The 20,723-nt window shown below is 32.0% G+C and overlaps 3 protein-coding genes across 4 annotated transcripts; 1 reads left to right on the top strand and 2 right to left on the bottom strand.

Moving 5' to 3' along the window:
- Positions 1–8,936: 8,936 nt before the first annotated feature.
- Positions 8,937–9,610, bottom strand: LOC145202019 (uncharacterized). The gene is made up of 3 exons (XM_090099274.1): positions 9,566–9,610; positions 9,233–9,350; positions 8,937–9,108 (listed from the first exon to the last, which is right to left on the bottom strand). Exons 2-3 carry the CDS (start codon positions 9,331–9,333, stop codon positions 8,937–8,939), a joined length of 273 nt encoding a protein of 90 aa, XP_089955400.1. The 5' UTR covers positions 9,334–9,350; positions 9,566–9,610.
- Positions 9,611–10,145: 535 nt separating this feature from the next.
- LOC149883831 (uncharacterized) lies at positions 10,146–13,917 on the top strand. Its single transcript, XM_090098925.1, has 4 exons — positions 10,146–10,704; positions 11,350–11,932; positions 12,411–12,578; positions 12,705–13,917. The coding sequence occupies exons 1-4, from the start codon at positions 10,268–10,270 to the stop codon at positions 13,650–13,652; spliced, it is 2,136 nt and encodes a 711-aa protein (XP_089955051.1). The 5' UTR covers positions 10,146–10,267; the 3' UTR covers positions 13,653–13,917.
- Positions 13,918–15,224: 1,307 nt separating this feature from the next.
- LOC145185872 (tumor protein p63-regulated gene 1-like protein) lies at positions 15,225–19,721 on the bottom strand. 2 transcript variants are annotated; one of them, XM_090099178.1, is made up of 5 exons: positions 19,589–19,721; positions 19,080–19,265; positions 18,836–18,927; positions 16,230–16,406; positions 15,225–16,086 (listed from the first exon to the last, which is right to left on the bottom strand). In XM_090099178.1, exons 2-5 carry the CDS (start codon positions 19,191–19,193, stop codon positions 15,759–15,761), a joined length of 711 nt encoding a protein of 236 aa, XP_089955304.1. In that variant the 5' UTR covers positions 19,194–19,265; positions 19,589–19,721; the 3' UTR covers positions 15,225–15,758. The 2 variants fall into 2 exon arrangements, with proteins under 2 accessions (XP_089955304.1, XP_079918037.2); XM_080061911.2 differs by having other exon boundaries at positions 19,080–19,240; positions 19,589–19,719.
- Positions 19,722–20,723: the final 1,002 nt, after the last annotated feature.

Here is a 20,723-nt window from a genome sequence, read left to right as displayed (position 1 = left end):
GAGTATGAGAACGCTTAAGTTTTGGGCAACCATTTAAAGATTAAAAATTTAATAAAAATTTGGCCGAATAATTAAAGTTAATTTTGAAAAAAGCTTTGAATGCTTCTCATTGTCTCTTCATTCTTTGCAACTTTAAGCAATGCTTGAAGGCAATTAGCATCCGGTGTAAAATTTAAATCAATAAACTAAGAAATTAAACTAATTAGCAATGTATTACCTGGTTTTTCAGCTTCGCTTTCATGGGGAGGCGGGTCATCTGGATCTGAAGATAGTGTTGGAATGTCTTTTTCACGTTCACTTCCTTCTTCGTTTTCAATATCAGCATCGCCTAAACTTTGTGATGACGGAGCACTTGAGTGGCTAGTAAACATTTTCGAAATTTTTTGCTCTTTTAGGCACGTCCAATTATAATTACACCTTTTCTCATAAAATTTCAAGAAACCGAAAAGGAAACAATTCCGAAAACACACAATGATGCTTTACAATCGCTTTTGCTGGTTTTGGCTTACCTTGGATGTTTTTATAATAACCAATTAGAGTCGAGCTTTTCAAAAAAATGGTGAGATGCAGTAATTTTGTTATTCAGATTGCACGAAGAGCATGACGAAATATATTAAATTTTGTTTAACTGCTAAGTAAAAATGGGATAATTGCGATTATTGCGGTTATATTCTTCTTTTGGTAGTTTTTTTTTGAAATGTCAATTTGAATGGATCTTTTTCACGGAATACCTGACAACAGTTCGAGGACTATTTTTTAACGGGTAATCGGGTTAAGGTATTGGTAGGATTAACAACTTTCGGGTACCGATATTTTAAATTACCCGAAATATTGAGTTGGGTTGAGTTTGGAAAATTTCAACTACCCGATCTTATCGGCGTTATCAGGTAATACCCGTTTGGGTAATCGAGGTCCAATAAAATACTATTTGGCTTTTATTGGTGTTCGATACCCGTTGGGGCTGGTTCCTAGCGAGACCCGGGACAGTCCCTACTCTAAACATACTTCAAACGGAAACATAAACCATACGTTTTCTAAAAATCAACTAATTTATAAATATATATAATATTTTTTTTTATTGAACCTCAATCACCTGGGATAGATTTTTTTTTTCGTAATATGAATATATTAAGCTATTTTTAAGGTTCTTACTATTACAAATTGTACACAAAAACAGACAAATTGCGGAAACCTTAAAACTAAGCTGAAATCCAGAATTTCTTTTCTATGCACCCCAAATGACTCGAATATATCGAAGTGGTTGGAAGTTTACTTTGTTAAAAAATGGATTGATTGGATAGGCAGAAATTGTCAAAATATATCAACTTGATGAAAATTCATTGATGTTTAAATTGAAGAACTTCTCTCTCGATTGAATATAAAAAAATAACCTCTCACCACAAAAAAAAAATCCACCGAGAGATTTTTTTAAAACACACTTTTTGGACGTTCCTTATACACACCATAGATTTGCTTCAGGTGCATGGTTTTTTAATTCAATAAAAAAATGTTTTAGGACTGATTAATGATCTGGTGAAAATATAGGAAACTTTGAAATAAAAAAACAAAAAAAAAAAAAAACAAATGTAAAAATATAAATCAGCTGAAACAACGAAAAACTTGTTCAAAAAACGTGCTTACAAAGTTTTCTAGATTGAAATACCTGATATATGCTCTATTCTCAAGAAAAAACATAATGAAATCTCCGCCTGCTTGCCTAAGGGCTACTGCGGGGGTTTCTAAAAATATTTCATCAAAAAATATGTTTGTTTTTTTTTCAAAACATTAAAGTATATTGCCAGATGGTCCAGTGTAGAAAGTATGTAAAATCTTATAATCCAGAAGCTAAATGAGTACTAGAAGGGATTGAAGGAATAATGATTTCAATGGAGGGACATACGTTGTATTTGGATTAAACTTTCGCTTCATAAAAAACTCTCATAAAATGAACTTGAAGATGATAAAAGACATTGTTCAATTTTAGGGTGTTAAACTTAAGTAAAGACTAATTTAAACCTTGGCTGAATTACCCAACACCTTTCAGGAGTTTTGTGGACCAATTAAAACCCTATCTGATTTTTTTAGCAGACTATATGTGGTTAACAAATGCTTTGAATGAACAGGCAAGCTTGTATCAGAATTTGGCGGCCATTTTCAAAAAAACTTGGACATTTATAAATAATGATTTCAAGGCAAGCTATGAACTATGAAGCTATTAACTTTTTCAGCCAGAAAATGAAAACAAAATTCTTAGTTTTATTTATAACAACTTTTTTTCGGAAAAAAAAAAGGGTCTTTTTTTCTGGAAATTATGTCTTTGAATATAATTTATAAAGGATGACCTTTAAAATAGTGCATTATTTTTGGACCTGGTTGTTAAGAGTTAATAAGAAAGTTTTTAAAAATTTTAAAACATGATGCATCTAATATATATATATATATATATATATATATATATATATATATATATATATATATATATATATTAGGGTGGAGCTTATTTTAGCGAAAAATTTTTTTTTGTAATTTTGATGGTCCTACCCTTTTAAATTGTTCCTTTCAAGTAGAAAACACTCCCATAAAAATTTAAGCAAAAAGTATTTATACTAAGGGGTAGCTGAAGTGCTCCGAAGTTTAGAAAGTTTTGAAAAATTTGACAGATTAAGAATAAATTAACGATTATTTTTCATTTCTTGTTACATACCAGTAATCGTAAAATGTTATAACTTTTGACAATCATTTAGTAAAGATAAACAAATGTAATAAGTTTATTAATTTCACAAACTATATTTTTGAGATAATACAACTTCACGTCGTACGAGTATTGTGTAAAATACGCAATTATTGTCATGTTATGCAATATAAAGTTTTTGATTAAAAATATGAACTTTAAAATTATTTAACAATAACTCTTGAGTTTAAGTGTTCCACTCTTTTGATGGCTTCTTTGTTAAAGTTTGCTTTCGGCTGTCTGGGTAGGCTCGACGATGTTCTTCCACAACTTGTAGCAGAAACTGGAGCTGGGATTCATCGCGAGTGATAAGTCCGCTATACTCCTGGATTAGTGCAACTCCTCGTTCTTCATGATCATTTACCAATCTTACCAATGTCGTACCAATTTTGTAAGTTGGCGGTGGGAGTGTTGGTATTTAGGGCTAATTTTAACGAAGTAGGTTTGTGTGATACCTATACAGCTCGAATCAATCAACACACCTATATGGAGATGCTAAAGCACTGCATGGTCCCATTACCAGACATGCGCTGGTTGATAAAAACGAATGCTGGTAGTCTCAACAAGATTACACAGTCAAAGATTGGATGGAAAAAAAGGAAATTAATATAATGCCCTGGCCAATATGGTAGCTGAATTCAAATATAAATCAACTTTTTTAGGTTCTAATGGACAAAGACTTAATCAAGGTCCAAAGAAAGTAAATCCTACAAATTATTTACAAAAGAGATGCATAGCTTGAAAAAAAGAACGTGGGGTAAATTTAAAAAAAGCATGAAGGGTAAATCTGAAACGTTTGATATTTATTGTTGTTGAACCAATTTTGATTTATCGCAGCTTTTTTTTTTCATTATTATGTGCGATAACATTTTAGAATATAATTTTATGTTTTAGTATGACACCCTGATGCAAAACTTATTTAAGAAAATCTTAAAAAAATAGTTTTTATTTTACAAAAAAATCTTAATGCGCTCATTTTTATTATCACTGTACACTATGGTGTTCTAAAAACACTTTCAACAGAAGCCAACTCTCTGGACTTATCAGCTCCCAAAGCACAGTGGATTCAGTGAACTGGTAGCTTAGGTTTCCCAATCCTGAACTTATCAGGAACATCAAAACTCAACTCAAATAATCATCAATTCAAATAATCTGTCTAACATCTTTTTCTTCATCTCCTGTTTTGTTTCTTCATCATCAGCCAGAGATAGCAGCACAGTCAAGTACCAGTTATTTCTTTAAATACTGGAAATCAATGCGGACCCAAGCTTATTATTCACAGAGTAAGAAGATATAAAACATTAATCATTAACCTGAAGAGCAAGATTTTGTCACCATTAAAATTTACTTAAATTATATCTAATATTTATGTTATTTATTATATTTATTTTTTTAAACTACACAAATGTTATAATCAATTTATAAGTTATTGTTTATTCATTATACTGCACCTTGCTTTATAGCACGCTCCAGGTTGATGGAAACAAAATCCAGGAATTTCTCCTCCCAAATATAAAACAAAAAGTTCACGCAGTTTCCTGTTATCACGCCTGGCAAATACCTTTATGAAAAGGGCCTCTTTTCATAAAGGTATTTGCTCCCTTAGAAATTTGATACAGGACAGATCAAGCCTGAAGCTGACTCCAACCAAACCTAACCAGGTCAATCATCTTGTCTACCTCCTCCTTGACTGAACACCAAGCTCTCTGGAGCTTGACATATAGCCCATTTCTTAAGCCCTTCGTCTTTTCTTCAGTTAAAGCCTCCATAAAACAGGAGATGTGTATCTCTTGCATATTTCTCCTGCAAAGATAGTATAGAAATTAAATGTTAATGATGGAGCTAATGGTAACAATAGCTCCAGAGTTCAGTATTGGATGCTGTAGTGTTGCAGAAAACAGAAAGTATTTGATCTACAATGTCGAAGTATTCAAGAAAATTTAAAATTACTTTAATCTATTCACTACCTTTTGAGCTTGCTGACTGAACAACACCTAGAAGTATGTCATCAGTGTCATTTATATTAAGCGATGTAACACTTACTTGTATCCTTTCTATAGTAACAGTTATGTTGAGATCTTTTTCAATCTTTTTCACCCGTTTTATATCAAAAGGAACTATAGAGCTTCTTTCCCTTCAGATTATTTATAATTTCTTACCTAAGCTTTTTTCTTAATATTTCATTTTTTGAACCTCTTTGGTGGACTATACTTCTTGTTAAAATATCTTCTAAATCCACAAAAAATTTAGATTGCAGGTTGCAGCCACTTATGACGTTTGTGAGCTTATACCTAATCTGAATCGGCAAAAACTGAAGCAGCACAGTTAACCAGATCTTTTCCTCCACAGATTCTGGAATGTTTGGTCCAGTTCTTCCGTAATATACATGTTTTCCTCTCCTTTCTAATCCTGATAAAACTAGATAAAAATTGTATTTTATTTGGTCTAGGAATTAATTCGTGCGGTTTGACAAGGGATTACGAAACTAGCTTATTGTCTCAGCGTTTCGTTTAGCCACGCATGCGTGCAAAGATCACTGTTATTGCGCATCATTTTCATTATAAATCTATTAATGGAGAACGTTATCGACGACATTTAATGCATTTGAAGCAAGCTCTGGTCATAAAACGATAAACTCATTTTTCAGCATGATAACGCTCGACCACATGTCGCAAAACCTATCAAAAACTATTTGGAAAATGTTGGATGGGAAGTGTTACCCCACCCGCCGTATTCTCCGGACATTGCTCCTTCTGACTACTACTTGTTCGATTGCATGAATAAAGATTTGATTGGACAGCGCTTAACTTCTTCAGAAAATATCGAAAAATGGGTCTCTGATTGGATCACTTTTAAGGATGAAGCATTTTTTCGACACGGAATTCGTAAATTGCCGGAAAGATGGGCAAAAGTAGTGACTAGCAATCGACACTATTTTCATTTATGTATTCATCCATTTAAATTTTGAAATAAACCTTCAATTTTCAATTAAAAACCGCACGAATTAATTTCTAGACCAAATACGTAAATTACATTATATGATATCCTCATAACAAATTCAATATATGTAGATTGTAATATACTTTTATTTATATTTATTAGATATTGCGTAATTTTGCATGACAAATATACTATTGTTCATATACCATTAAAAAGGTTTTGAAATATTACAATAAGCAGTTAAGTTAAAATAGTAGACAAAGAAGAAGTTAAAGTAACATAATAGACAGTAAATACAAAGGTTGTTCAATCGGTCATTAGCATCGATTTTCTCTTTAAATTAGGGTTTACTAAACAGTCTACCTAAAGACATTGGCTTTCCAAATCCTCTAGGGGAATGGGGCATCAAAACTCATGTAAAATTGTGAGATCTACATCTAAAACAATGTAAAAACCTCAAAATTTTATCAAAAATGAAAATACTTAAATTTTACATACTGTTGAAATTGAGATCAGAAACAATTTTAGTGTTACTTATGAACTCAGTATACATCAAACATGCGTGCGAATTTTGTTGTCAGATATGAGCTCAATATACATTAGAGAATGAGAAAAACATGCGTGCGATTTTTTTTTTTTTTTTTGAGATACCTAATCGTATATTGTCAACTATGGAAAGTAACATCCAACCATATTCAAAATTATATTATTAATAAATCATTAGACAGTTCGTCGCGTTGGTTTGACAAGGTTCTAACTGATCCGCGAGTAGTTTTGAGAAAATTAATGTTAAAAATTGTTATGTTCCTACCATCAAAAATTATTAAAATCCATCAATAATATTTTTTACTCATGATAACATAAGCATTTGCTATAAGTATTACTATTTTTTATTAAAAAATGTTTCACTCTTCATAGAAAAATGAATACCCCCAAAATGCAGTTAAAACCTTGTCATAGTGAAATAATCATATTCTCACTATGACAAGGTTTTAACTGCATTTTAGTGACTTAAATTTTGTGATTGAGGCAGTTAGTTACTTTAAATTTTGTATCTGAAACAATGATATAACAAAAAGCTAATTTTAATAAATTAGATTATTGTTTCAGTCACAAAACAAGGTTACAACATCTTGCTTATTCTTTTTTTTTTTTGTACTAGATTTTTTGGTACATTTTAAACCCATTACAATAAGTACAACCCTAAAAAGTTTTTCATGTTTATTTTAAAGGTGAAGAACAACTCGATAGTAATCTCTGTCCTCAAGAGGCATAAACGGAAATGCAGCTTTAATATCTTTTTTTTTTAAGTCTGCAAGTTCCTTTGTACAACTTTGAATCTTTGGTTTTACATTCAAAACAGTGGAAGTTGATGGACTTGTTTCTGCATTCTTTCTGTTAGATTTTTCATTGAAATTGACATTCACACAGTTCATAGGTTGATTGCGATCACGGCTAGATTTAAAATGTATAATCTGAGATGTTTGAGTAAATTTTAGAACAGCAACGTTAGAAAAAGGAACTGACTTGTAATTAAACAGCTTTGCTGTTACTGAAAACTCCTTGAAGTCATGTGGTTTCATTTGAATGATACGATAAGGATTTTTTCTGCTCACTTGTTTCAACATCCTTATCAATCCAATTAGACTGTAAAAATCAGTTTTCCTCATGAGCTTTTCAATTTCGCTATGGGCATGATCCACCTCTTGGACGCATGAATGACCTGGAAGGGAATATTTCATAGTGATTGAGTTAATGTTAGGATTGTCTCTTTAAAAATGTAACACAGCATTTGATAATATACTATTCCAATTTTGAGGAACGCAGGAGTCAGACCAAGTAATTAAGTCACTTACGTCGTTTTCCTCTGCTACATCACTCAAAATTTTGCAAAAGGCACTGGCAAGATCATTGCCGCTTCTTCCCGCCATTGATTCAGTCCAAAATGCACAGTACACTTTTTTGGTTGATGAAAAAAAAGCTGTCAAATTATACACGCTTAGCTTTCTCAGATAAAAAAGGGAACTAATTTCTGCATGCGGAATCAAAATAACATTTTGAATGTCAAAAAGTAAAACCGGAACATTTTTATCTTTTTTTTCTTCAGCACGTATATTTCTCATTTCTTTTTTAAAAACTTGATGTCTTTCAAAGTCTTCTCTCAATTTTTCAGACATAGTATCAGTGTTTCAGCAACTTTAAACTTAAAGCCAGTTTACACAGCTCACAACACCAAAGATGTTAAAACAAATACTTTTGCACAAGATTTACGAGGTAAAATCATGAAAGGCAAACGTACACCGCACAGTGATGCCAACTCAGCTAGGGATCACATAAAATCTTTTCCAACAGTTGAGTCACATTATTGTCGTGTAAGTACCAATAGAGAATACCTTGAGTCACACCTTAATGTTTCAAAAATGTATAATCTTTACAAAGAGAAATGTATAAACGAAAATGTTGAGCCAGTAAAAAAATCTATGTACAACCATATTTTCTCCACCGAATTCAATCTTGGTTTTCACATTCCCAAAAAAGATAGATGCGACCTTTGTGAAATTGACAGTGTAGTTAGGTAAAATGTTTTTCAAACACGAACTTTTTCTCCTTTTACATGAAAAAAATATCTATAGGCGTACTTCCTTTTTGAAAAAATTTGTTTTTCAGCGTGGTCATCAGTTTCTTTATTTGCATTTTTACTTTCATTGTTTTCCTCGTGGTTTCTTTTTGGTCTAGCAGTGGTTGTGCGATCAGTTGAAGTAATAAAGAAATGCTTCTTTTCAGTAGCTGAATTTAAGGCATAAAATGATAAAAAAATATCGTTTTGCTCATCTTCTGATATTTTCCTAGCACATTCGTACTTACAGTTTGCCAGACTTTTTTTTTTTGTTTGAATGATCTTATTCGGTATTTGTTTTCCTCTTCGACTTCTATAATTTTTACCAGCTTGGTATGCCTTTTTTCTTTTATTACATCCCCAGGTTTCAGGTTTAGATATTCGTTTTTGGACTTTGTTTTTAAACGTTTGTTGAACGTGATCCCTAGAAGAGTGATATTACTTAGTTGATAATAATATCTCTAGTATATTATTATATACTAAATGAATCATTCTTAAGTGGTTAAAAATGGTTCACTTTGTATATAATAGTAGACTTTATTAGAATCACTTTTTAGATGAAATTTTTATGATAAAAACAAACCATAAATATATTTTAAAATACTTATGATTTAGAGGATGATCGAGGGGGAACACTACATATTTCGCTTACTTGTTTGCCACTAATTCTGAATCATTCGTAGGTTGCTTATTCATGTCTATCTCAAAATTACTTTCAGTCTGTGCTACATAAAGATTGGCATTGTTTCCAGACGCTACTTCTCCAATATTTCCTTTAGAATCTTGTGCAGTTCTGGTTAAATTAAAACCCCTCTTCTTCCTGTTTGAACATGTTAAAAAGAAAAATCTTTTTTAGCAACTTTTCCGAAGCTTATAAATATAGCTATTTTAATATGTAAATGCATGGCCAAAGTCACACAAAAAAGTTATATTAGGTTACTAACCGTGTACTTAATTCACAGCAGCCTTCGCCGCTTTCACTGGTTGGAGCTACATATTCGTCACTATCATAACTGCTTTTGATATCAAATACTACTCCTTCCATTTTCTGTTGATATTTTGCTTAAAACGAAAATTAATACATTTCAAATTGTCTTTTTTTTTTACTTTGAAACTTTTGAAAAAAACTTTCAGAAAAATTATTTTCAAATCATTTTTTAAATCTTTTTTTAACTACCCAGCCTGGTTTTTATTATTGTTACAAAAACGTTTTATTACTAGTTGTTTAAACTTTAATATTACTGATTTTTTTGATTTAACAAGTTAAAATGAGTTACTTTGTAAGATCAACGTTCCAAAGTGCACATATATCGACTGATCGTTGTAGATAAGTAAAAAAAAAAATGAAGAAGTATTGACTTAATTTTTGGGGTAGGTACTGCAAAATATAGTTAGATCGACTTACCGTAAGGGAATGGCGCGGCGAATTGTACTTACATTGACTGCGGTAAGTTTGTAAATTTATCAAAGGTGGGCACTTCCGATAAAAGTTCCGATAATCGATAATCGATAATTATCGGATTAAGAAAAAATTATCGATTATCGGACTAACCTAACTATCGGACTATCGATTATCGGACCGGCAAAGTTGAACTTCCGATAAAGCGATAATTATCGGATCAAAGAAAAATTATCGTAATAAAATTTTTTTTTAAACTATCGGACTAAATTATCGGACCGACACAAAACTATCGGACTAAATTATCGGACAAACTCAAAACTATCTGACTTCTATTTTTTAAAATGTTCATATATTTAATATTTTGCATTTCAAAATTGGGGTATTTTTCACGAAAAAGACGACATTTAGACAGCCTTCCGCGGCATTCTTGGACAGGTGGCGCGTAATTTGAACAATTTATAATAGTAACTCCGCTCTCGCTGGGTCCTTGCTGCATTCATTTCATCGTTCTGAGTATCACCAGAAGAGTCTGAGTGTCTCTGTGCTTTTAACAGCAGTTAAGTCTGCTATTATTAAAATGGACAGATTTTTTATCCCTTCTACAAGGCGGCCTTCTAGCGCCATGAGCCTAAGTGATGAAGAGCAAATCTGTGAAGGCACTACCAGCCGGGAAGTCAGCCCGTTAACACAGGAAAATGTCGCTTCTTTAGCCAGGACTGACATATCCAGTCAGGAGGACAACCAGATTGCCCATAACAGCGGAACCAGCAGGACCAGCTTGTCCGAGCCCCTGCCCTTTGTCTTACAGTACATCAAATCCTACTTTGGACCAGGCAAAGGCAGTTTGAAGATGAAGTGCAAGGCCACAATGTGCAACAAGGAGATCAGCTACGCAGCGTCCTCTTACAACAACCTCAAGGTCCACTACAAAACACAGCACCCTCTGGATTATCCGGCCTTCGTTGCTGCCCTGAGCGCCGGCTCCAAGCGTGGCAGACACTCTTCTGGAGCAAGGTATATTTAATTTTAATAGTTACAGGTTTCTTTAGTATAATATCTCCAGTATTAATGTATCTGATGTATAATATCTTCCGTATACAGGTATCTGTTGTATAATATCTTCAGTATACAGGTATCTGTTGTAAAAAAGACTTCAGTATACAGGTATCTGTTGTATAATATCTTCAGTATACAGGTATCTGTTGTGTTGTATAATAACTTCAGTACACAGGTATTTGTTCAACAGATACCTGTGTACTGAAGTTATTATTCAACAAATACCTGTATACTGAAGATATTTTACAACAGATACCTGTATACTGAAGATATTTTACAACAGATGCCTGTGTACTGAAGTTATTATACAACAGATACCTGTATACAGAACATATTTTACAACAGATTCTGTTGTAAAATATGTTAAATGTTATATGATAAAAAATTTTTATCAGCAACTTCACATGTTTTATGTTACAGAATTTCCCATTTAATATGAAAAGGGAACAATTTTTTTCTGTACATGTTTGTAAAAAGGTTAGATTAAGAGCTGGATCCTTAACTTCGGATATGGATCTATATAAAAAAGTTTCAGATCTGGAACACTGATAGTAAGAAAGTCTCTTTAAATAGGTTTGTTGTAAATTTTTTCTTTTTTTTCAGTGACACTTCAGAAGGCGGGGTCCTTCCTCCTGCGAAGAAACAAAACAGCATCGAGTACGCTTTGAAAGAGAAACTTGACCAGAAAAAGGCCCTTAATCTCTACTATAACTTCTTCATCAAAGACATTGTGCCCGCTCACCTGACAGACTCTCCTGCCTTGAGGGATTTTTTGAAACTGCTGAATCCAAACTTCATTGTCCCTTCCAGGATGAAGCTCAGCAGGGACATAGCCGTGAGAGGAGAGGAGGCCAAATGCATCCTGACCAATCTCCTGGCAAAAGTCAGCTATGTGGCGACCACAGCAGACAGCTGGAGCGCCCACAACAGGGCCTTTATTGGAATGACAGTGCATTATATCGACCCTGTCAACCTCGACAGAAAAAATGCTATCCTGGGCATAAAGGAGATAAAAGTCCAGCAAACTGGTGCCTACCTCGCCAGGGTCATGCTCGACCTGCACCAGGAGTTCGGCATCTCCACTAAGGTCATCAGCATAACAACTGACAATGGTGCTAACTATGTTGCCGCCTGCAAGATCCTGCTGGGTGGAGATGCAGAGGAGGGTGAAGAGGAGTTTGAAGAGGTAGGCTAATCGTTATTGTAAAAAAAAAAAATTCAATGACTTAATTTTAAAGTTTCACTTTTGCTTATTGAACAGCCCAGATTGAGTAAGAAATGTTGCTAAAATGAAAAGATTTAATCAATTAAAATTTGATTAGTATTGGAATTATTTTAAGACAGGAATCTATATATTTGATAAAAAACCATACCCCCCTTCCCCTTTGTGAACTTTTTTCCCCTTTTATATTTAAAAAATTATTTATTTGTGTATGGTTCTGGGACCATATTCCCCCTGCACCCGGGGTATTTCCCAATATATAGACCCCTGATTTAAGAAGAGCTCATCCAATAAGAAATTTATTTGAATGTGGATTTCATCCATTCTTTTCTTTTTGAAAGAAATAGATTAGTTTAAACTATTTTAAATGTTGTTATTACCATACATATTAGTTATTATTACCTTATTATTTATTTATTTTCTAATTCACTAATGAATTCAGGAGGATTGTGACCCTGACCTTGACTCTGATGAGGCTGTTGTCATGACCATCTTGGTGGAGGACCTCCTGGAGGAGTGGATGGATGATGAGGTCTGCAAAGAGCTGCCCAAGCAACGCCGCTGTGCAGCCCACACAGTCAACTTGATGGCAACATCAGACATTAGCAAGGTGATTTTTTACACTTAAGTTTTAATAGAATATTTTAAGTTAAGTTAAGTATTATTTAATTATTTGTTACTAACTCTAACTTATCAATTTTTAAACGTAATTTTAAATGTTAATATAATTTCTAAGGTGCCAGGCTGGAACTATGGTGGGAGGGCTCCCTTCACTAAGACAGATGGGAAGGCACAGGCATTGTGGAATTGTCAGAACAGGAGGACAGTGGCAGCCAATCAGATCAAGGAGGCCATCGGTAAAAAGCTTCAGACACCAGGGGTGACACGCTGGAACTCATACTACGATTCCTGTGCTGCTCTGCTTGAGGTGCTGGAAGACCGAGATATGATGGAAAAGCTGAATGCTGTAATGCTTAAGCAAAGCTTGCCTTATTTGTACAGTACTGATAAGGACCTGCTCGCTCAGTACTGCAAGATAATGAAACCGGTTGCAACATGCCTGGACACCCTGCAGTCTGAAGTGAATGCCTATATGGGCATTCTCCTGCCTACTATTAAGCTGATGAAGGACCAAGTAGCAGGCTTGAGGAGGGATAACAGCATTGTTGAGGGGCAGGCGTTGATAGCATACCTGCTGGAGAACCCTCAAAATCCACGTGTGGCCTTGAAGGGGAGGTTTGAGAAGATGTTTGAGGATAAGGACCTTCTAGTGGCCACTGCCCTCCACCCCCATTTCAAGCTAAGTGTGGTTGGGTATCTTAACCCAGCCTTGAAAGGTGACATCAAGAGGCAAATCGTCAGACAGATGGTGATCAGGGCCAGCCCTGGAGAAGAGACTGGTGGAGAGGCTGGCCAGATGCAGAAAGAAGATGAGGAGGACCCCTTCAAGTACATGAGGGACGACGACGATCTGTTGGCAAGAAAGGGTGTCCTTGAGGAGGACATTGAAAAAGCTTACGATGAGTGGAACAGAATCAGAGTGAACAGTAAACTACGTGTCTCTTATGACCAGTTCCCCCTGCTCCACAGAGTTGCCTGGTTGGATATGTTCCTCAAGTACAACACCCCCTCCCCTCCTCCGCAGCTGTGGAGAGGCTGTTCAGTAGTGGTTCAGATATCTTGAGGCCTAAGCGGTCGAACCTGACAGCCGACAACTTTGAAAAACTTGTTTTTATCAAGGGTAACCTTCCCTTGCTTTCTTAAAATAAATTTTTTGTACGTTTTCTTTTTACAACTTTCTAAAATTTGTTGGAAAAATTACCATTCTCTTTTTTGTCGAAATTTTCTAATGCAAAAATTTTTGTGGTTATTTTTTTTATATGCTGGACAGCAATTTTTCTATATACCACCATGGCATACTGCTTTGGGTGACAAGATAAACTATAACATGCATTTAGTTATTTATGTTTTTGATATTTTGAGATAATTATGATCGGAACATGCATTTTGGAGGTCAACATGTTAAAAAAAAACCTCAGAGGAAATTTTTTTATTCTGGAATTTTTTAACATTAATACACAAGATCTTTCAAGAGAAGAGATAATTTCATCAATTAATTTTTTTAAGTAAGATTATCGGACTTAAATTATCGGACTTAAAATTATCGGACTGGTCTTTTTTTTGAACTATCGGACTATCGATTATCGGACCGGTGAATCTGGAAAATTATCGGACTATCGATTATCGGATTAAGAAAATAAACTATCGGACTATCGATTATCGGATTAAGAAAAAATTATCGGGTGCCCACCTTTGAAATTTATTAATGCAAAAACATCATTACTTTAAAATAAAAAGATAACTTGAGCTCAAAAATCCCCTTTTATTTGAATTATAACAGTTATTTCTATGCTAATCGAAACCAGTATTTTGTTTCGTAATGAGACAGGACCAGTCACATTGACACATGGTGTCAATTTGAGTAACGTTATAAAAAAGATTTTTTTTAATTTTCAAATAATAGCTTTAATGGTATTTTATTCTACACCGGTATCAAATTAGAACACTTTTTGTTGATTTTCAGACTTATTTTTTATATGATTTTTGATGGGTATAAAATTCTCCATCGTAATAATTAATTAATAAAAACCAGCAAGAGATTATGAAGTTATTGTTAGTTAGAACCTTGTCATACTAAATATTAGTTAAATTAAGTTGCAGATAGAACTTTGGCACTTCAGCAGTTTGCTTGTTATGCGCTATGTAGCTGTAAACTTCAGTTTATTTTTTTCATCATGATTTAAATAGTCTAATAAAATGATAAAATCAATTTAAACAAAAATGTCAGATAGAACCTTGTCAAACCAACGCGACGAGCTTTTTTGCATATAACAGCTTTATTTATTTTACAGAATTTTCTTGAGGTCATTTTTGTTCGTACAAATTTTAAAAATGAAGATGCTATCTTTTTGTAGTTGGCGATTCATAAATCAAGGTTGTAAAGCTAACGTACATATAGAAAACCTCAATACCACAAACCTTCGTTATTGAATTCTGGGGTAAAAAACTTTACGAACTTGGGGTATTGTTCTCTAGGGTAAATTCTCTACGAACCTGGAAATTTTTATATGAAAATAAAATGCACTAATTTTATAAGAGAAACATTTTTGAGAATATTAAGTCTATAAAAATGAGGCAAACAGCTATAGAGAGAGAGAGATAGAGAGGGGTACGGACAATAAAATGTAGCAGAATGTAGTTAAATAAATCTCAATACGATAAATATTTAGCCGAATAAATAAATTTGATATGCATAATTTGTCTAATTAATCAGCCGTTTCAAAAATGTACAGATTATAATTATAAAGAAAAACCATTATAAAGATATAAAAAATCGTGTAGTGGTGCAGCACGATTGCCGAATGAATTTGATAAAAAAATATTTGTTTTATAAGTCTCGCCTTGATAATTTGTCAGTAGAGTTTTCAACAACATATAGTATTATATATTTAAAATAGGAAAGTTTTCTAATAAAATTAAAAGAAAAAAGAAAAAAAGAAAAAAAAAAAAAAAAAAGAAAACAACAACTTGCATAGATGATTAAAAACTGTCTGTGCTTATTCCTTTGCAAATGTTAAAATACCTCATAACAAGTCAACTATGACAAAAAAAATTACTTTAAATTTGCATGAATTAGCGTAGCTAAGTAAATTTTGCCAAAAAAAGCCATTCGATAATTACTTTTAACCCATAATTTGTTTGATGTTTACAGAAAAATAAAACCAATCTATTAAAAAGTTGCTATAACTCTTTCCATCCAATAACCAAGATCTGGACTGTTATGAATCATTGAAGCTGCTCCAATGTAAACTTCTAAATATATAGGTCCATCAACGCCTTCAAATAAAGCACCAGAAGACTGTGATGCAAAAATGACAGCTTTCTTAAATTCTTGTAAGTTCATGTAAGGGGGACAGCTATTCAGTTGGAATGCAGCTTTATGTTCAGTGAATGTGACATATGAGGGGCTGTTAAATAAGGGACTGAAGCGTTGCCATAAAGACAAAACTTCTTTCTTGTTCCAAGAAATGCGAACACCAGATTGATGTGAACGTGCCCTGAATATAAGAAGAAAATACAAAATGCTTCTTGTTTATTTTTGTTGTTTTAAAATAAATTAATGGATTATAGAATATATTTTTTATTTGATAGATTTTATAAAATAAGTAAAAAAAGTAAAAGAATAAGCAGTTTAACTTACGTCGTAACATTTCTCTTTGGATAAACAAACGGACCGGTTTGTACACCGTCAATACCTTTGAGTTTAAACATTCTCCATCCCTCTATACACATACTTGAAAAGTTAAACTTTACTACTACCATATTTGTATCAGTCAACACCACAATTCTTTCATTTTCCATATCCCAATGATCAAGTCTATATCAAGAAGAAGACAAAATTTGTACTATTAAAAAATTAATATAAAATTTGTACTATTATTATATTAGAATTTCATTCTTTATTTATAAACCTAAAACTAGAACCAAAAACTATTGCTTATTACTTAGAACAACCTATTTTCAATAATCAGATTAGTAACATTAAATTCTTCTAAAGTACTGCATACCTTCAACTATATACCTTCAACTATTTTTACTTTAAAAAGTTTAAATAAGTGACATAGAGTGTGTCCCATAAGTTATTAAAAAAACTAAACCTAAGTGATATGAAAAATATACATTTCTGGTGAACCAATAATTTTTTTTCTTCATTATTATTGGTTAGGGTTATTAACTTTGCATATCAGTATGCTAGCAATTGGAACCAAACAACTATGCAAAACAGAAGGAATTCACTGCATGGATTTTGGAAAACCATTTGGATAATCTAAAAAGTTCTGTGGACAGATAAGGTGTATTTTCATCTAGATGAAACTGTTTACACCAAGAACGCCAAAAAATTACTTAATTCACCAAAGTTGTATGTGTGGATAAGTTTTTCCAGCAAAATTATCATTCCACCATTTTTCATCAAAACTTTGACTATTGATGGCAATGTTACAGTACCATGTAGTTCCATACTTGCATTTTCCTTATTCTTGTTTTAGACATATTTTTCATACTTAAAATCCCATCAAAAATTTGCATCAACAATTTACCAACAAGATAGTGTTTTACTACACATATACAGAATTGTGCAACAATTTCTAACAGAGACCTTCATAAATGATCGTGTTATTAGTTGTTTTTTCCCACTGTTCTGGCTACCATGTTTACCATGTTTATTACACTGCAATTTCTGGTACTGGGGCAATCTAAAACAGTCAGTGATGTGCTCGGATCACCTTTAACACTTGAAAATCTAAATGCTTGAATATTAGATGCTACGCAGCAAATATCTACTAACAATAATAGACCAGTGCTTCTGTCTTTTATTACTTGCCTTCAATTAATACTGGAAAGAGATGGCAGTCATATTGAATAATATTAACAAACTAACCCTATTCATATGTTCATTGATCACTCTGATTTCTTTAATAAAATAAATATAATAAAATATATTTGTTTTTGTAGTGACTTATGGGACACATGGTATATTAAATCTATTTACCATTAGACTTTATTTGGAAATTTAAGACCAATAGTTAAATATAGTGAGTAAAAGACTGCTGCTTAGGCCACATAAAGTTACTTTACTTTCTCTTACAACAATTGTAATGTGTATTGCAGAAATACAGACATAAATAATAAATATACTTTAGATAAATCCTTAAAAATATATTATTTAAACTTATAAATACTTAATGTATTAGTATATTTAATAAAAGTTATAAATCAACAGCCACTCTCAAGAAACCAATTAAAAAGTTTGTTAAGAAGCTTTCCTCAAAACAAGGAGACTTAAAACTGGAGACTTAAAAATTCCTTTTAAAAAAGTAGACCAAAGATAATTCATTAAACGGTTTACTTTTGAGAGAAGTAGATTAAAGTAAAATAATTAGAAAACTAAATAAATTTGATAAATACATTTTTGTTTCATTATATACTAGATTATTGTAATGTGCATAACTGTCTTTATATCTAGCTATCAATCTGCAAATATCAAAAATATTAATTTTTTTCCTAGTTATCTTTAACTGTAATTAATCATAAATTTTCACACACTAAATTTTAAAATACATTAACTAAAAAATAATAAAATAGAGATATTTTAAGAACGTAAATATTTATTCACCTATAAGATTGTTAAATGTGATATAAATGAAAAATTAAAAATTCATGAAAGCACAAGGGTTTTTTGTATATCCATAAATCTCAGGATTGTTCTTAAAAATAATATTTAAAAAAAACAATACTTAAAAATGAATAAAAATCTCAATTTTAGCTTTAAAAAATTATGAAATTTTTTAGTTTACTTTTATCTGTTCAAATCAAATGGTTTTCAGGTTGATAAAATAAAAAGTGTATTTTCTGGAAAAATTAAAGTCAAAACTTTTTTATTAAAAAAAAAAAGATCAAAAGATTCAAAACTAGAAGATCTCTTTAATTAAAAATTAAGATCTCTTAATTAAAAACTTAAACTAGAAGTCTACTCTTTAAGAATAAAAACTAGAAAACTAGAAGTCTACTCTTTAAGAATAAAAACTTGAAAACTAGAAGTCTACTCTTTAAGAATAAAAACTAGAAAACTAGAAGTCTACTCTTTAAGAATAAAGCAACTTTTTTAAATTATTTGAGAAGTTGGATATTTGTATTTTAATGTAATGCATATAACTATGATTATTAAAAAATGTAAATGCATAGAAATATAGTAAACATATAAATATAGTAATTTATATTGCAAATAAAAATACATAAAGTACTTACTCAGCAAGAGCCCATGCAGATTGATATACTCCATCTCTATCTTTATTTAAATTTGCATTAATTATACTAACTGCTTGCTCAAATAATCCAGGCTATACAAAAAGAACCCTTTAACAATCAAAAAAGATCTTAAAATAACTTAAAGTAATTTTAAAATTTTTTCTATTAAAACCATGAAAATATTAAAGAGGTTAGATAATTGAGGAATTGTATATAAATTTTCATAAACATTTTTAAAAATTACCCGCATAATGTAAAATTTCCACCAAACTTTGTTCTTTGCATCTGCTAGAGATACTTGATAAGTATTACCATCAAAAGCTAAACATGGTGAATTTTCTTTATCACCAACATCCATACTTCTTTCCTATTTTTTCTTTTTTTTTAGTTTGAAAAATACTTTTTCTAGAAGAACGAAAAATTTTCCTCACTGAAAAAAAAAAAACATTTAATAATTCTATAAGATTTCAAACACAATTTTAAAAGTGCCTGTCCTTTACATATTTTTCTTACTATTATAAGTAATGATTCCTATATTATTATACATAATGGTACCTATTAAAAAATTTAAAAACTTCAAAAATAAGGTATAAGTATTTTTTAGATAGTTTGTCATTGCATTCATTTATGTATCTAGGATATCAATACAATAGGCGAACTTAGGAGTAAAAAGGCTTGAAATAAATAAATGGTAATAAATCAGTAAATCATTTCACTTAAAAAAAAAAAAACAGAATAAAATTAGGCACTTACCTATTATAGCTTTATTACTTTTGGATGTTTCTATCACGTTTCTGTATTTTTCGGTATGGCTTGGAAATCCATAAATCGATAAAAAAAAAATAAACAAATGAAGCGAAGCGATCAGTTAAACTGAACATAATAGAGCCTAGAGGAGAAGTTCTTTTGGTTATTTTGCTTTTTTTTTAGTTCTCCACCTTATAGTTTAAAAACAAAATTAAACCGGCGGATTTCTTAAAAATTTACTCAAGTAAAAGTATATTGTGGTATGACTAGATATCAAGTTAAAATAACAAAATTATTTTCCTGAAGTATTTACTTTACAATATACAAAGTTTATCATTTGTTGCCTAAGGTCTTACTTACAACATAGAACTTTGTTAGGTCACATCACGGTGATGTGACCTAACAAAGTCTTTATTCATGGAAATATGAGTGATTTCTTCACAAACAAAGTCGTAGGTTTGTTTGAAGTTGAAAAGAAACAAGTGTAGGAGCGAGAAATCTGCGCTGCCTCGTTCCTGACCAACGGTGGAATCAGCGCATTATTTATTGTTCAATTAAAAGTTGATGGTATGGTAGCGACAGCTATAGTAGACAAGGGATGTTCAAAGACAATCTTAAATCAAAATTTTCTGTCTAAGAATCAACCTAAAAACTTAAACTCTCCAAAAGTTAACAAAATCCGACTTGTTCTGGACTGGAGAGAAGCCAATGATTTTATTGAGGCATATGCAAGAGATTTAGATGTGCGTGTTGAAAACTTAGAGAGTGGATAAGAATGGGTAACAAACCAGCAATTATTGATTTGCGTAAGGCTTATCTTCAGTAAAAAACTAGTAGATCAATTTGACCATTCCAAACTGTTGTACTTCAAAACAAAATGATTGCCTGATACGACTTGGTTTCGGATTAAATGTTGCGCCAATGATCTTGAAATCTGTTGTGAGTGCCATTATTGATCAAGACGATTTGGTGAAGTGCGGAACGTCCGTTTATGTGGACGACATTTATGTCGACGAAGTGTGGTGGATCTTTTTTCAAGAGCAATTTTTTAAAAATAAGGTTTTGCATACTAAAGAAAGCGAACAGATTGGTGAAGATGGGTTTTGTGTATTAGGATTGTGTGTACGCAAAGTTTTTCCCT

This window comes from Hydra viridissima, unplaced genomic scaffold, assembly GCF_058129835.1.
Source record: "Hydra viridissima isolate aposymbiotic clone 2 unplaced genomic scaffold, HvirCarnegie_v1 scaffold_9, whole genome shotgun sequence".
NCBI lineage: Eukaryota > Metazoa > Cnidaria > Hydrozoa > Anthoathecata > Hydridae > Hydra > Hydra viridissima.
This window is presented reverse-complemented; position numbering and strand designations above follow the sequence as displayed.

Coding starts and splice junctions, on each gene's coding strand:
- LOC145185872 (XM_090099178.1), bottom strand. CDS start 19,193: ATGGATGTTGGTGATAAAGAAAATTCACCATGTTTAGCTTTTGATGGT. Junction 18,928..19,079: donor GGAAATTTTACATTATGCGG/GTAATTTTTAAA, acceptor CTTTTTGTATAG/CCTGGATTATTTGAGCAAGC. Junction 16,407..18,835: donor TCTGCATGGGCTCTTGCTGA/GTAAGTACTTTA, acceptor TTCTTGATATAG/ACTTGATCATTGGGATATGG.
- LOC145202019 (XM_090099274.1), bottom strand. CDS start 9,333: ATGGAAGGAGTAGTATTTGATATCAAAAGCAGTTATGATAGTGACGAA. Junction 9,109..9,232: donor TGCTGTGAATTAAGTACACG/GTTAGTAACCTA, acceptor ATGTTCAAACAG/GAAGAAGAGGGGTTTTAATT.
- LOC149883831 (XM_090098925.1), top strand. CDS start 10,268: ATGGACAGATTTTTTATCCCTTCTACAAGGCGGCCTTCTAGCGCCATG. Junction 10,705..11,349: donor AGACACTCTTCTGGAGCAAG/GTATATTTAATT, acceptor CTTTTTTTTCAG/TGACACTTCAGAAGGCGGGG. Junction 12,579..12,704: donor CAACATCAGACATTAGCAAG/GTGATTTTTTAC, acceptor ATAATTTCTAAG/GTGCCAGGCTGGAACTATGG.